Genomic DNA, 15,170 nt, shown 5'->3' with positions numbered 1-15,170 from the left:
TTCATGTGCTTTCTGAAGTATCAATGTTCAAGTGATGATAATGGTTTGTGAGAATCAATTCTAATATGGACTTATAAAACACTAGTGTCATCAAGGGAAAAAAAAGAAATCCATTCAGAAAAAAAAGTACAAGGAGAGGAAAGTAAAGGGTGATTCTGGGATTGGTTCCAGCCTTAACACAACGAGGCGGCAGAGGTGAAATCGGACACATTCAAGGATCACAATGATTTCCGTGCACTGGAATCCACTCAAAAAAACAAGACTCTAAACGAATCAACATGACACGGTAGCCTCCGGAACAACAAGCCCATCTGTACCATACAGAGAGAGAGAGACAGGGAGAGAGAGAGAGAGAGAGAGACAGACAGACAGTGAGAGACAGAGAGAGACAGACAGAGAGTGGGGCAAAGAGAGAAAAACAGATATACTGTGTATATATAAGGCAAAAAAGAAATAGCAATAGAGAAATGAAGCAATCTACATTTGGATTCCTAATTAGAGGGAAAAGAAAAAATGTGACGTAGCAAATAATGCAGAAATAATCCATGGCAGTTAACTTGTGATGGGACAGGGATCTTGTGTATACCCAAAAAGAAGAGAGCAGGCGGTTTTAACTCCAATATAAATTGCTTTATATTATTTCTTTATATTTTGGGGAAATAGAACCCATTAAGTTCATTAGAAATTTTTGTGGGTATTTAAAAAAATGGGAGCAGGTGGAAGTGGGATTAAAGAAACAGTCCTGCGCACCCACCAGAAAAAATAATCCAGAATCTGGATTGCCGTCCCTGTCTGTTAATACGCACAACCAAAATTCTTTCTTTACTGGATAATATGGCACACATACTAAATCTACATCTGTCAATGTATAAAACTGCAATCTACTAAAGCTACATATAATCCTGCCGTCACACCCCACTGATGAAGAATTTTCTGTGTGAACTTACGTGCACAATGAAACTGGCTGTGGTGTTTAAAGTGTTAAAGAAAATTGTGCTTAATTGAGAAGAATGTTAGTGAGAGATTCAGTCATGCACCATGGTGAATTATCCAAGCTTATCAACTGGAACTGTCACTGAGTTTTAATATAATAATGATCTTTATTTATATTTAAGTTCAAAATTTCAAAGTACTTAACATGCAAAAGATTAGAAGATCATTTATGATAAAGCAGTTTAAAGAACCTAAACAATCTAATCTAAATCTATGAGAATGATTACAAATCATGAACATTTTAACAAACTTCCAAGTCTTAAGAACAAGCCAAACCAAACAAGTATGTTTTATCTGGATTTAAAAACAGACATTAAACTGTTCTCTGGCACATTATTCTAAAGTTAAAGGGCAATGTAAGTATATAAAAAAAAAAGATTTCCACCAGCTGAGCTGTGACAAATACATGTTAGTGAAAATGACTGATATCATACACCAACCTCAACTGACACTCATATTCAATACTGGGTAAAAGAACAAGTCTTAATGTATGTCATTTGTACCCCAGCATGAGATATTAGCCATGACTCATTAAAAATGAACCGTAAGGCAGTTGAAATTTTAAAAAATAAAAAAATGCCATTGAAAAATCTGTTTAAGCAACTACTATGTCTTTCCCCTCCTCCACCAGATGTTTTTACAGCCCCATTTACACCTTGCATTAACATTGTGCCCTCAGGGTATAGTGTTATTAAATTATTTTAAAAACTCACAGCACAGAAAGGAAGACAGCTCTTATCTCAATCTTCATGTAATCTCTTAATAGAAAACCCCTCCCAAAGGAAAATGAAGTACAGACTGTTCAATAAAATCATCTGGTGATCCCACTCCTGCCATGTTGACAGCTGGCTGACTTTCCACACATTACCTAGCTAAATAGAGTATTTTTAGTCTCTAACTCACTGATTCCCCCCATGGGTGTTGACGGAGCATGAAACAGACTGCACACACTCCCTCAGGCTGTCAGAGTACACACTTACCACTCACCATTGCCTTTTAACCCTTTCCTAAGTATATAAATGAAAACCACACTGGCGTTAAAACCTCATTTCCTGTGTTTCACCCCTAGTGAAAAAAAAATATGCTAAGTATACTTGCAGTCAGTATACTAGTATACTAAGTATACTAGTATACAATAAGTATACTAATTGTCAGTATACTTTAAGTGTGTTAATGATTAGCTAACTTGAAGTGTGCTATTTTGGAAGAACTAATTTTGTGCTAAGTATATTTTAGTTGTAATTAAATTGTAGTAAAGCATAACTTTAAGTGTATTTAGTGTACTTTTATGTGCTAAATTGGAACAACTTCAAGTATACTTAGTACACTTTAAGTATATGCCTGTGTAAGATAATTGCATGCTTGATTAGTGATATTAAAGTGTACTTTTTTGTATTACAAATACATTACAAATTAATTAAGAGTGTCTTCAAAACACACAAGCAATATACCCTAAATATATTATTTTTGAGTAAAAATGTGCTAATTTTTTTCCCCAATGCTGAATGCACTTCTTGTCAGGGTCATTACAATAAATAACATGTAACTTCAATAACAGACATCTGTATTTCAACCCAGTGGCATGACAACACTGGCCCTCGGGAATCGACCCTCGATCGGCCCTCGTGAATCCTCCCGCTGCTCCCGATTAGCCAACCCAGGCCTGTACCACCCGTCACTTACCCTGCTCCTCATCACTGGAGGAAGGAGAACTTCCTTCCTCCCAAGAATTGTTACTGCTGCCGTTGGAAGTAAAACTTTTTGTCGGCTTGTTCACGGAATTTCTGCCTCTTCTTTTCCCTGAAATCTCCGTCGTACCCTTTTCCAACATCGCCGGCATCTCGAGTCACAGCACCGAACTTTAGCAACGTCTCTCTCTCTCTCTCTCACTCACACGACTAGCTAGCTAGCTAACAGGCTAAGCTAACTGGAGACTGAGATGACGGCTAATTCTGCGACCTCGCTGTCAAAAACAAGAAGTGTGAATAGCAACTTTAAAAAAATGCACAGATCCCCTCAGACAAGAGCACAAACAGTTAAACATCAACTACCAAGTGTGTAAACTGCAACGCTGCCTTTATAAATAGCTAGCTCTATGAAGTTAGCAATACCAAGCCAACTAAGTTCCCCGAACAGTATTAAGTCTATCGGATTAGCTAGTAGGCTAACTGTTAGCACTCTGTAAGCTTGAGCCACAGCACTGATTGCGAGCTAAGCAAAATAGCATCGGCTAATGCTAATTTAATTGCTCATTTCGCCCAAAATTCACCTGAAACATTTCAAAAACACATTCGATAACAGGTTACTTTCCTGTAGAACACATTTTCTTGTGTTCATATGGTGTGCTGTTGGTATAAAATTAGTCATGGACTGATGTTTATACATTGGACCTCTGTGACATTGTATAAATTTATTAAAATACTTAAATCACAATTACAAGAGTAGCCTTTTGTGCAGTGCATATACTTTATTTAAAAATGTTTTAAATGGGCTTTTAACGCATTTATCATGTTTTATTACTTTCTGAAAGCAGTAATGAAGTGAATTGCAAGCATGAAGAAGTCCACTTAAAAATTACTCCAAACTTTAACTTAAAGTATATTACAACTTCTGGTTATTTAATAATGTACTAATAATAAATAGTACTAATAAATAATAATAATAATAAACTTTCAATGCATTGTTACAATGGTCATTTTCAGCACACAGTTAAAAATAATACTAACATATATTTACATAAAGTGCAAATAAATACACTTTAAAAAAAAATAAACAAAACTTTCAATTCAAGTATATTTTTGTAAAATATATTTTTAGAAAATATACTAAATTACAATTATTTTAAAGTGTGCTAAAAGTTGTATGGTAAAAATAGGTAAAAGCATGGTGGTAAAACACTTTTTATATATTTAAAGTTAGTACAATTTTTTGTTAGTATATTTGCAATGTACTATTGAAACAGGAAATATATTACAAATACAATAAAGTATACTTTTTTCACTAGGGACAGTTGCCCTCAATTGTTTCACTAATATCAATTACAGTTGCATTGGTAACACTTTAATTAAGGGCCCCTTAATTAGCATTATTTACTGTAATACATAATATTAACAAATCCTGAACTTCAGCATTATTAAACTATAAGAAATGTTAACAAATTAACGAAGTAAATACCTCAAATATGAATGATGTAATATTGATGTTTGTTTATATATGTTAAGAAAATGCAGCTGTGAAAAAAAGTCAACATAAATTAGCAAAAAGTTTAATCCTAAATGTTCCTAAATGTTGATAACTTACTGAACTGTGGTCTCTGAGTGTAAATATTGAAACTTTTTCAGGCTCAGTTCTGAATTGTGCCACGTAACACATGGTCTGTATTGGTCATTGCAGGCTTATTTTGATAATTGGTGATATGAGCATTGGTGTCGATAATTTGGTTTATTTTTTTTATTTTTTTTTAAATTAACTATTAGTTGCTTTGTTACTGTTTTTTCTGGTGTATTAATGATTAAGTACATAGTTAACACATGTTAATGTATTAAATACTGTCAACTAAGGGAACCTTAATATAAAGTACTACCACTGCATTACTGTACTAGGTATTTTTTTCCATAATGTTTTGTTGTTGTTTTTAATTTTACATAATGTTGCATAATACTCTATATGGCCAAAAGTATGTGGACAACAGACCATCACATTCATATGTGAGTCTTCTCCAAACCCTTGTCACAAAGTTGGAAGCACACAGTTACGTAGCATGGCTTTGTAGGCTGTAGCATTAAGATTTCGTTCACTGGAACTACGAGGTCCAAACATGTTCCTGCATGGCAATGCCTCAGTCCATAAAGCGATGGTTTGCCAAGGTTGGAGTGGAAGAACTCAAGTGGCCTGCACAGAGTCCTGACCTCAAACCCACTGAACATATTTGGGATGAACTGGAACACTGACTGCACACCAGGCCTCCTCACCCAACATCAGTGCCTGATCTCACTAATACTCTTGCGGCTTAATGCGCACAAATCCCAACAGCCACGCTCCAAAATCTAGTGGAAAGCCTTCCCAGAAGAGTGGAGCTTATTATAACAGCAAAGGGGGAATAAATCTGGCCTGGGATGTTCAAAAAGCACATGTGTGTGATGGGTGGGTGATCACAAACTTTGGCCATATAGTGTACTTTACATAACTGAAGCATTTACATAACTGAAGCATAGTCTTTTGTCTTTTAGTCATCCATACAAAATAGTTATTACCTATGCACTTTATTTACATTAAGTAGTTTTTTGTTCAATCACCTCCATTTTTCCAATTACTGCCACTAAGACCTTCATATTTATATATTTAATTAAATGTAAAATACATTATATTAAAAAGCCAAAAAAGAATTCAAATTATCACATTATTTCTATTGACAACACAGTATTTGAAGATCAAGGAACCCCAGCTGTGTATCAATTAGATGAGTCTGTAATTTGAGGCTTGTGGTCTGGAACTCTACATCCTCAATGAATGAGGGAGCTGATGAGATCAAGTGATGATCAGCCTGATAGCAACATCAGTGAAGGGACTGCATGGTTACAGATGGACAACTAAACACAAATTCCTTAACAAACAAATTACTAGATGTGCAAGCTCACTACATTTAAGTACAAATTTGTTTATTCAAAGCATCTTACAAGTACAGTCCAAACATACAGCTATGGCAATGCTGATGCGAGTGCAATGCAAGTATGCTTGCATTTTAGAAACAACACAAGACAAGAGAGGATAGTCCAGTGTGATAGTAAGAGCCACAAGATACCAAAGTGTAGATAGTCTTATTCAAAGATACAAAAACAATGAGGAATAAAGAAGCCAAATGTTGCAAAACATACAAGTTTAAGTTATATTGTCATGCTATAAGTTATAAAAGCATTAGAATCAAATTATTAAGTGTTCACGAAATGCATCGTGAATGTTGCTAGAGATTTTATAAGATAAATGGCGGAATGCTTCCCATTCCACTACTTAGGAACCTCATATGAGAGGTGTTTTGAGACTTCTATTTCTATCAGTAAAGAGGAACTGATCATCCGCAGCAATGAAAAACAGCCAAACAGCTGTGGCTAGTAATGGGCTACTAGTCAGTTCACATATGAAGCACCTTCATTAGTGCCTAAAAAGAGTAAGACAGAGGTGTTCTTTTATATGGTAATGAGGCCTTAGGTGGCTACCTGCACTTTTCTCAGTGACATTACCCACTTGGTGCTATTTTCAGACTTCTGACCCATCCAGCGTTCTTAAAACAGCAAGCTAAATCCTTTAAGAGCTAAAAAATTTGCTGTTGTGTTTAATTACTCATTTCCCCCTCCCCCAAAAATACACCCAATATTAGCTGTTTGACTGTTTCCTGTAGTGTGTTAAGTGCTTGTTTTTGGGAAGTGTGAGCATTACACAGAAATACACACAAGGAGTCACTACTCTACACAGCTACCAGCATGCATGATGTAGCACAACAATCACCATCTACCTCCTAAAGCTGGTCATGAACCACAGCGAGATGTTGTACATGTACAGATTGATTATAAAGGGAATTTCATGTCGCATGGTGTATGTCTAAGAGATTAATAAGCAGCGATGACTGATGTATCTAATGCAGCACTGCATAATGGAAACTACAGAAGCAGCACTGAAACCCAGCTCTAGCAGGACTAATGTGGACAACATTGACAAGAATGAAAAATGGCAGGTTTGTGAAAGCAGTGAGCATATGATATGGTGAGAAACAGATGAAGAGCAATTTATTTACAAACATCAAAGTAAGAACAGAAAACTAGAGATTTTTTTGCTAATTAACAAAAAAAACAACATTTTATAATGAGCAAAACACAGCCTGCCTTAAGCTTCATGTTTGAAGTGGTTTCCATAAAATTTCTTTCATTTCACCATTAATACTACTTTTGTCTATAAAATGAATCATGTTTCCTCTGGCATGACATTAATCTGGACACTGATGTTCTCTTTTTTTGATTTTAGATAAAATATAGACCTATATTTTCTAGTGAATCATAGCTGCATGGGGTGTGATTGAATTAAAAAAGCAAGTTTTCAACCAGGGATAGTCACACCCCTGACTTGAAATCAGCACACTCTCATATTCATTGTGTAATACTGAATATCGGTCTCAGAAAAAAGGGTATTAAACTGTAACTTTCTTGGTCACTGTGGTGATTATTTGTACCTTTAATGTCTATCTTTTACATGGAAATGTGCATGTAGTGTACCTTTAAATTATTAATCTAAAAGTTAATTAAAGGTCTTTCTTAAGGTCCAGTTATTTACAATAAGTCAGTACTTTTCTGATTTTCACCCCATTTTGGTCACCCACTCAGCAGCCACCTCTTGTCATCATACGACAGCTACCAACTGGATGGATGGGTGTCTTCCCACGAGACAAATGAAGCCAGCCAGCTGCATCTTTTCAAACTGCTGCATCACAGGGTAGCATAACACACTTGGAGGAATGCACTATCTGCCCTCTTCCATTCACATGAACTCACAAGTGCCCATAATTGGCAAGTGTTGCTGTGATTGATGACCAGTTTTGCTCCTTGGTTCTCTTCTATTCTCAGAATTTAAGCTTAAATCATTTTAAAGGTACAGTACATTCATATTACCTTGTAATAGACACACACACAAGGTATGTGCCTTGCGGGTATCACCACAGTGACAATGAAAGATACAGTTTAGTATTGCTTTTTCTGTGAATGTCGAGAAATTGTTAGACCAAACTCTTTGTTTTATTGAATTTTACTGTAACTCATAAGTTTTTTATCTAAAACTGATTGGTATAATAGTTTGCTATATGAAGAATTATCTCAACAGGGTAAAAGTTAGGAAGGACACTGTACTGACAGAAAAGCTAACAAAGCTATTGCAACTGCTCCATAGGTACATTGTGTGGTCCTCAATGCATCTAGTACAAAGACTATCCCTCAAATGTGTAGGTGACCATATCAGTTTGTTAATCTGACAGCTGTGACTATTTTGTGACTAATTTGTGACTAATTTGACTAAGCTGACAATCGCAACTACCTATGGTGTTTAGTATCACCTTAACCCCTGCAGCATTATGCTTATTCAACCACACCCCACTTTGACCAGCAGCGATTAATTTCCACTGCGGTACACAAGACCAAGACAACGGCATTGGAATTTTGATATTATATCTCTCTCTCTACATTCCTCTGTGGCTTTCTCTCCACGAGTAATTCGATAACGATGAGCCTCTGCAGCATTTAGACCGTGATTTAGAGGCTGCGTCTCTGCCGACCACTGCGTTCAAACCACTGCTTATTGTGACCAGCTCCCCGGGGGGCGCAAGACCATCAATAAAGCTTTGGCTTTGTTGTGCGTTTTAGCTTGCACTCCTTTTTTTCCTCTTAGATTCATTGTTTAGACAAACCACACTCTCTGTAAACATCTAGGATCCACAACAAGCATCGAAAGTGCTTTGCTTAATTAGTATTGACGTATTTTTGCCTCTTTATACAATTTGCTAAACCTACATCTGTAGGAGACGTGAAAACTCATTAGTTCTCCAAAAAAAATGATGAGTGTATGCATTAGCCGTAATGAGTAAATGTCAATTATACTTTTTGTACTTTTTTTGGTGAGCCATGAAGATGTTTAAAGAGATCACATGCACCAGAAATTAGACAAGATCACTATTTTATCGACAAATTATGCTATGTTAAATAATTACTTTATTAATATTGGCTTAATTATTATTTATGCTTATCACAGAGGATTAAACAATAATTTCTGTCATTTTTTAACAAAATCTACTGTAAGCCATGCCAGCATAATGTAGTTTGGATGATAGCCAAGACATAAGATCCAGAGCAAATCTCTTGGACTATCATGTCCTTTGTCTAAAGGCAGTTGTACATCAGTGTGCTCACAGAGTGAGAAATTACTTCAGCCAAGGGATTTAATGGCAATTTGTTTGGACTGCATTTTCAATTTAACTGCTTTCAGAGATCTCACATTTTCTGGAAAACTTACATGTGGACTTGTCTCAAATGAATGTCATATTGGACATAGGTGGCAGGCAGGCAGAGTGAGGAATCACGTTAACAGGCAAGAAAAAGGCTAACAACCACTTCAAGACAGACAGAACTAGGGCAGTTGTGTTGCCTGGTACCACCATATACCAGAAAAGACCAGTGAGCATTGGTGAGGAGGTGGGTACCAGCTCTTACCTGGGTACACAGGCCTGAGAGTCAGCCTCAGGAGCGTCTGGAGCGTCTGGTGCAGGGCAGCAGAACTGGTGCAGCACCGTCTGGTTCCTGCAAGAGAGAGGGGAGGTAAGAACTCGATCTATAGTGTAGAAAAGGAAAATGACAGCTATTGGGTAGGCGGGCATAAGGCTGTGTGTTATCTTACTAATTGCTAATATTTCACTGTGGCTAGGAGGCTCCAAAAATGTATGAGGACAGACAGAGCAGATGGGCACTGTCTGCTGAAAGAGACAGAGAGACAGAGAGAGAGAGAGAGAGAGACAGAGAGAGAGAGAGGGTACTCGATCCCTTTCCCCTTGCCATTTCAGTGAAATAGGGGATGGCTTCTTCAGAGCCAACAATAACAGCATGTCAAAACACATTTGTTTTCTCTCCGAGTCCAGGCTATTGCACAGAGTGCATGCCCTGTTTCCTTTATATCTTCAATTTCTTATTTTTTTCTCCCATTTCAGCCCTGCATTCATTTTATAAATTCAGTAAAGCATAGTTTACAATTATGCATACAATTATGGTTCTTGATAATATGGTATATTATATATATATTAGCTAAACCATATTATCAAGAACCATAACTGTATGTATATGAAAACTCAACTGCCAACTGCCACTGTATGAAAGCAGGAATAATGGCAACTCCAAGAAGGCCACAATGTCATGAGCCAAACATCTAAGAGCATGTAGGGAAAAAAGAACAAAAAAGAGATATACTATTATACCTGGTCATTACATGTGTACTGAATAGAAGGATTGTATCTGGATAGGAATTGTCCAGAAACTAAAAAAATGCATCATAGATGCATTTAAACAGATTTAAAATCACTTTGGAGGTCTGAGATTACTTTTAGCCAGATTTTAATCAAGTAGACAGCTGTTTATTCAAGCTACATTCGACAACTAGAACAAGCCAGGGGTGGACAAAATAACAAAAACACAATATAAAAATGGACCTTGACTTTGAATAGCATGCATAAGCTATAAAAGACATTTAGCACTTGATATGTGAGATTTGAAAGCAACATGAGGTAAATAACATGAAGCCAAAAGAACCAAATAGTGGATTCTTGATTTAAGTGCACCAGTCATAGAAACTGGAAAATTATTTGTTTTAAGGGAAGCAAAATCATCATTGGAGCATACAGTATGTCAAACATGGACAAACAGCATCAGCAAAGAAGAACAAGTTGATGCTCACTGACAGGGAGGTACAGTGTAGCTGTTAAAAGCCACAAAAGTCACAAAAATACCCACAGAATTGAAAAAAACACCTCTATGACTCATACATTGTGAATTTCAGAAAGTTAGAATTCATGGCTGGGCTGACATTCACAAACCTTTGCAAAGGCCAAAGTACAAAGTAAGAAGCACAAAACCTGGACCCTTGAGCTATAGGAAAAACAGATTGCTCTGAATCGTCATACAATAGCCAGCAAAGAAAGTTTTACAGGACCAGGTACCGTCTATGGTGCAAACACCTGACAATGTTCCCATATTCCAAGAAAATAATGCCACTGTGCATACTGCTAAAATTAATCGAGGGTGGTTAATATTGATTAACACCAGGATTAAGACTTGCACCTTCCATGGCCTCCACAATCACCAGATTTACACATCCTTAAACTTTATGGGATGTTCTGCAGACTCCACTTTGAATCTTTCATCCCTCAAAGAATGGGAAGGTCCAACATGCCAACATGGACTTTTATGACAGCACTAAGATGGACATATTATATATATATATATATATATATATATATATATATATATATATATATATATATATATATATATATATATTCAACTTAGTGCTGTCATAAAATGTTGGCATGTTGGACCTTCCCATATACATATATATACTGTATAGATAGATAGATAGATAGATATAGATATTGGAAAGGACAAACACAGGAAGCTGACTGGCAAATTTCATGATCTGACGTATATACAATGGATGACATGTCAATCAGAGTTGCATTTGACTACACGTGTAAAAGCATAGGATTTAAATCTTACATAACCTGGCTAGAAGACACATGAAACAACCAGATATAAACAGCCAGAGACAGATTCAGTGAGAGTTGGCTTATCCACACCCACACATCTGTGGCTGATTCTCCAGTGACTGTACATAATACCAATGTGGAAATGGCAATGCCTAATTAATCATTATTGTAAACGGCTTTTCTAATTACGTTTTCCTTAATGGCCGTGACCCGAGACAGCTTTTAATAGGCTGTTCACACAACCTCCAAAGGGAGTGCATTACTAGATCAACATGGGACTCTCTGTTGACTTGGATAATGTGTGTGTCTGTGCATGTGTCTGTGTTTTGATAGTGGTGTAAAATAAACTAGGAAATATACCACAGTCATTGATCAATGAACTGATGAAAAGCTCTCCTCACACAACTGATTAACTCAGCATTAAACTTAAATGACCTTGAAAACACACCAGCAGCAAATTAACATTTACATTTGCATTTTAGCCACCAGTAGCAATTTAGAGTTATGCGTTTTGAAAATTAGCAAAAAAGATCTGCCCAGACATTCACCATACACAAATGGTTGACTGTTGTGTAATGGTGGGTGACATTTGCCAGGAGCCCAGAGGGACAGAAAGGTGCAGATGTGCAAGTCCAACAGGACTGCCAGGATAGGAATGACTCATTAGATATTTAGCATTCATGTCATTATGTTAATTACATACAATACTAGTTCTGTGCTCAATGATGGAAATGATGATTTTGAAAAGACGTTGAGGTTCTCTCTGTGCTATTGGCCAGCAGTCAAATTCCAGGCTTCAATAATAATAATAATAATAATAATAATAATAATGATGATGATGATGATGATACATACACTTACATGCAGCTCCAAATGCTTTACAGTGTAAGCGAAGAAACAAAACATAGTAAAAAATATAATAGTGAAAAAGGCTAATAATAATAGTGCAATAAATAATAGTGGTGACGGATCTTATTAAATGCTAAAGTGATTATTAACATATTAACATATTTATCTTTTTAGCTAGGTGTTTTCTAATCAGTAACAGATTAAATAAGCTTGGATTGGATTCTGCCTCACTGTACCTGCTTTAAAGAAAAGCATCTATCTAACAAATAAATGTAAATAAAAAAAGAGACACACTGGTGCCATTTTAATAATTATTATTAGAAGGCATTTAAAGCCACTTGAAGTACTAAAGCCTTTACTTAATTGACAAAGTTTGTAGATTGATAATTAACTGGTCTGATCTAAAAACAAATTCAATTACAAATACTTCTAAAATCTATCTGAATATACAGTAAGAAATTCCATCCACTTTACACAATCACACAGCACATGTACTGTAGCTATATCAAATGTATATTTATTATGTATTAGGATGAACATATACTGAGGTGAATTCACTCTCTGCATAGTCTAGTAAACACAGATATTGACACACACACCAGCACACAACTAAATCACACACAACTAATCAAAATCTCAACCAATGAATTGATGAAAGAAATTTGATATTTTAATGCTGGTCTAAAACATATCAACTCAGAGATGATCTGTGGCATTGGGTAAATGATTTGTACAGCCTCAAATACCAACAAGTTTTAAACTACAGAGTTTTTCATTGCAAACATGCCTTCTCTGTCGTTTCAGAAGTTGCTACCTTCTGCTGCCTTCTATCTACTTAACTAGCTACAATTACAGCACCTTCCCATATTTATCCTTGTTTTAGCATGTACTGTATATTCCAGGGAGGTCTCCAAATCTCTAAATACCCAAATGATGCTGTATTTTTCTGAAATGAATCGTGATCTGCTTTTGCATTCAGTGTGGCATTTTTCCCTGGCATTACCCCAAAACCCCTACCCAACACCACCCCACCCACATTATCTGCTCCGCACTCTTCATTGTGGGCTCGGTAATTGTTTTCTCTTTTTTTGTATTTTCACAATGAATAAAGGGATGATTAATTTGTTTTTTAATTACCTACTCAAGGAAGGACAAAGGTACCCTTTGTCTAAGTTTGAAAAGGCCAGTTATGAACATCTGTACATCAGATAAATCAGTTATAAACATCTGTACATCAGATAAATTTATTCTAATGCCTGATCTGTGATCAGTGATTTCTAAGGTGTAATTATTCATTGAATTTTCAAGTTTAATGCCGTCTATGAATCAGTAAATCAAGCCAGTGACTAAACGATCAACTACACATTGTTTCTCTTAGAAGCATGAAAATAATCTATTATTTTTAGAAGGCAATCAAAGAATTTTCCCTTTATAATCACTGGAACTGAGTTCTGGACTTTAGCCAGTAGTCAATGATACTGTCTCTTCTGCACAACAAATCTCTTACTGTATTTACGTCATGTTTGCTGTTAGTTATAATGAAAGCATTTCATGAGAGTGCATAAATAGGGTTTAAAATGACGAGATCACTGCATTCACGCGATCAACATGACGATGACTGTCTGTCATCTGCTCAATGCTCATCGCTGCAACCTTTCATGTGACTGGAGTACATCTAAATATAATGCAATAATCAACACTTTTAACAATTGGTCAATCTCAACATCTGTAATAGTAAAAACTTTGTAAAAATATTCAAGAGGGTTCCACATGTAATACTTATTTCATATGCAGAGATTTCAGCCAATCGCAGGAGTAGAAGTCTCACAGCAGACACGCCCCTTCAAACAGAGTGTTTAAGCCAGAGGGATAAAATCAGGGTAGAAAATGGCCATTTATTTGTAAATTATGACAATTTTATTGTAAAAAATTATAATAACATTATAAGTGCATCTCAGGAAAAAATGGCACTACTAGGTAGAACGAAGGAAAGTTAGATTTAGAATTACTAATGGGGTGAAAACTTGTTGATATAAATGTAATAATTCTAAACTAATGACCAAAAAAGTAACATAAATAAAAAATAAAATTTCTCTCTTTCTTGCTGTCCTAGGCAGTTGCCTAGTTTGCCTATGGGTACGTGCCGGCCCTGTTCACAGGTGACCCTTTGAACCAGTTCTTTTTGTTGAGTCAAAAACACACAGTGCAACCAGTGTAGCTTAATTCAGAAACAAACGGGCTGTTTTCCATTTGTTCATAAATCTGAAAATTACTCCAGCCTCTTGGCTAACTCAAAGGTCCTCTGAAAAATACATCATCCCAACCACAGCGCTTCTTTTTTTTAAAGGATTTTTCAAAAATAAACAGAACAGACAAACAACACTGTCTCGGACCACACACACACAAAAGAGAAAAATAATAATAATAATAATAATAATAATAATAATAAATAAATAAATAAATAAACAATTTAATAAAAGATTATAATGATGATAATAAATACTTAGTTCAGTGTCCAAGAGTCAGTCAGGGTGCCCAGTAAAGGTGAACAACTTAAGCCTCAGAGGAGTCACTAGGGGCCGGTTGAACAGCTAACTTCTCCAAATGTCCAAGAAATAAACTCCAAACAGCAGAAAATTTTTCAATTCCTTTGTATAACAGAGATCATGTCCATAATCCACATCCGAAAGGAAGGGGGTGAGGGTGACTTCCAATTCTTAAGCACAAGTCTCTTAGCCACAATCATGCCAGAGATAAGGACTGCTGTAACGTCCCTGGGAGGCAAGAGGTACGCTGTGAAAAACCAAAGATAGCAAGTTCTGCATCCGGTGGTAGAGGCTTATTGTAGGCCTTGGAAAACAAAAGTCAAATACGCTTGACCAAAATCCAGACAATAAAGGGCAAAACCAGAAAGCATGAGAAGTTGTACCCTCTGCCACCTTGCACCTGTCACACATTGGCGAAACAGAGGGGAATATTTTATGCAGTTTGGTTTTAGTATAATGCAAGCGGTGAACAACCTTGAATTGGTTCAGTTGGTGTCTGC

General features: G+C 36.2%; 1 protein-coding gene across 5 annotated transcripts in view; it reads right to left on the bottom strand.

Moving 5' to 3' along the window:
• Positions 1-15,170, bottom strand: part of iqsec3a (IQ motif and Sec7 domain ArfGEF 3a) — a 131,029-nt gene that overhangs the window by 86,775 nt on the left and 29,084 nt on the right. For all 5 annotated transcript variants that reach the window (XR_008304853.1, XM_026922967.3, XM_026922966.3 and 2 more), the window contains exon 2: positions 9,237-9,323. Coding sequence is in view for 3 of the 5 variants with exons in the window: in XM_026922967.3 (XP_026778768.2) it covers positions 9,237-9,323 (87 nt within the window). In the remaining 2 variants the exon portion in view is untranslated. The remainder of the gene's footprint in view (positions 1-9,236; positions 9,324-15,170) is intronic.

This window comes from Pangasianodon hypophthalmus, chromosome 18 (genome assembly GCF_027358585.1).
Source record: "Pangasianodon hypophthalmus isolate fPanHyp1 chromosome 18, fPanHyp1.pri, whole genome shotgun sequence".
In the NCBI taxonomy this organism is placed as follows: domain Eukaryota; kingdom Metazoa; phylum Chordata; class Actinopteri; order Siluriformes; family Pangasiidae; genus Pangasianodon; species Pangasianodon hypophthalmus.
The sequence above is the reverse complement of the archived record's forward strand: the minus strand, read 5'-3'. Positions and strand labels throughout refer to the sequence as shown.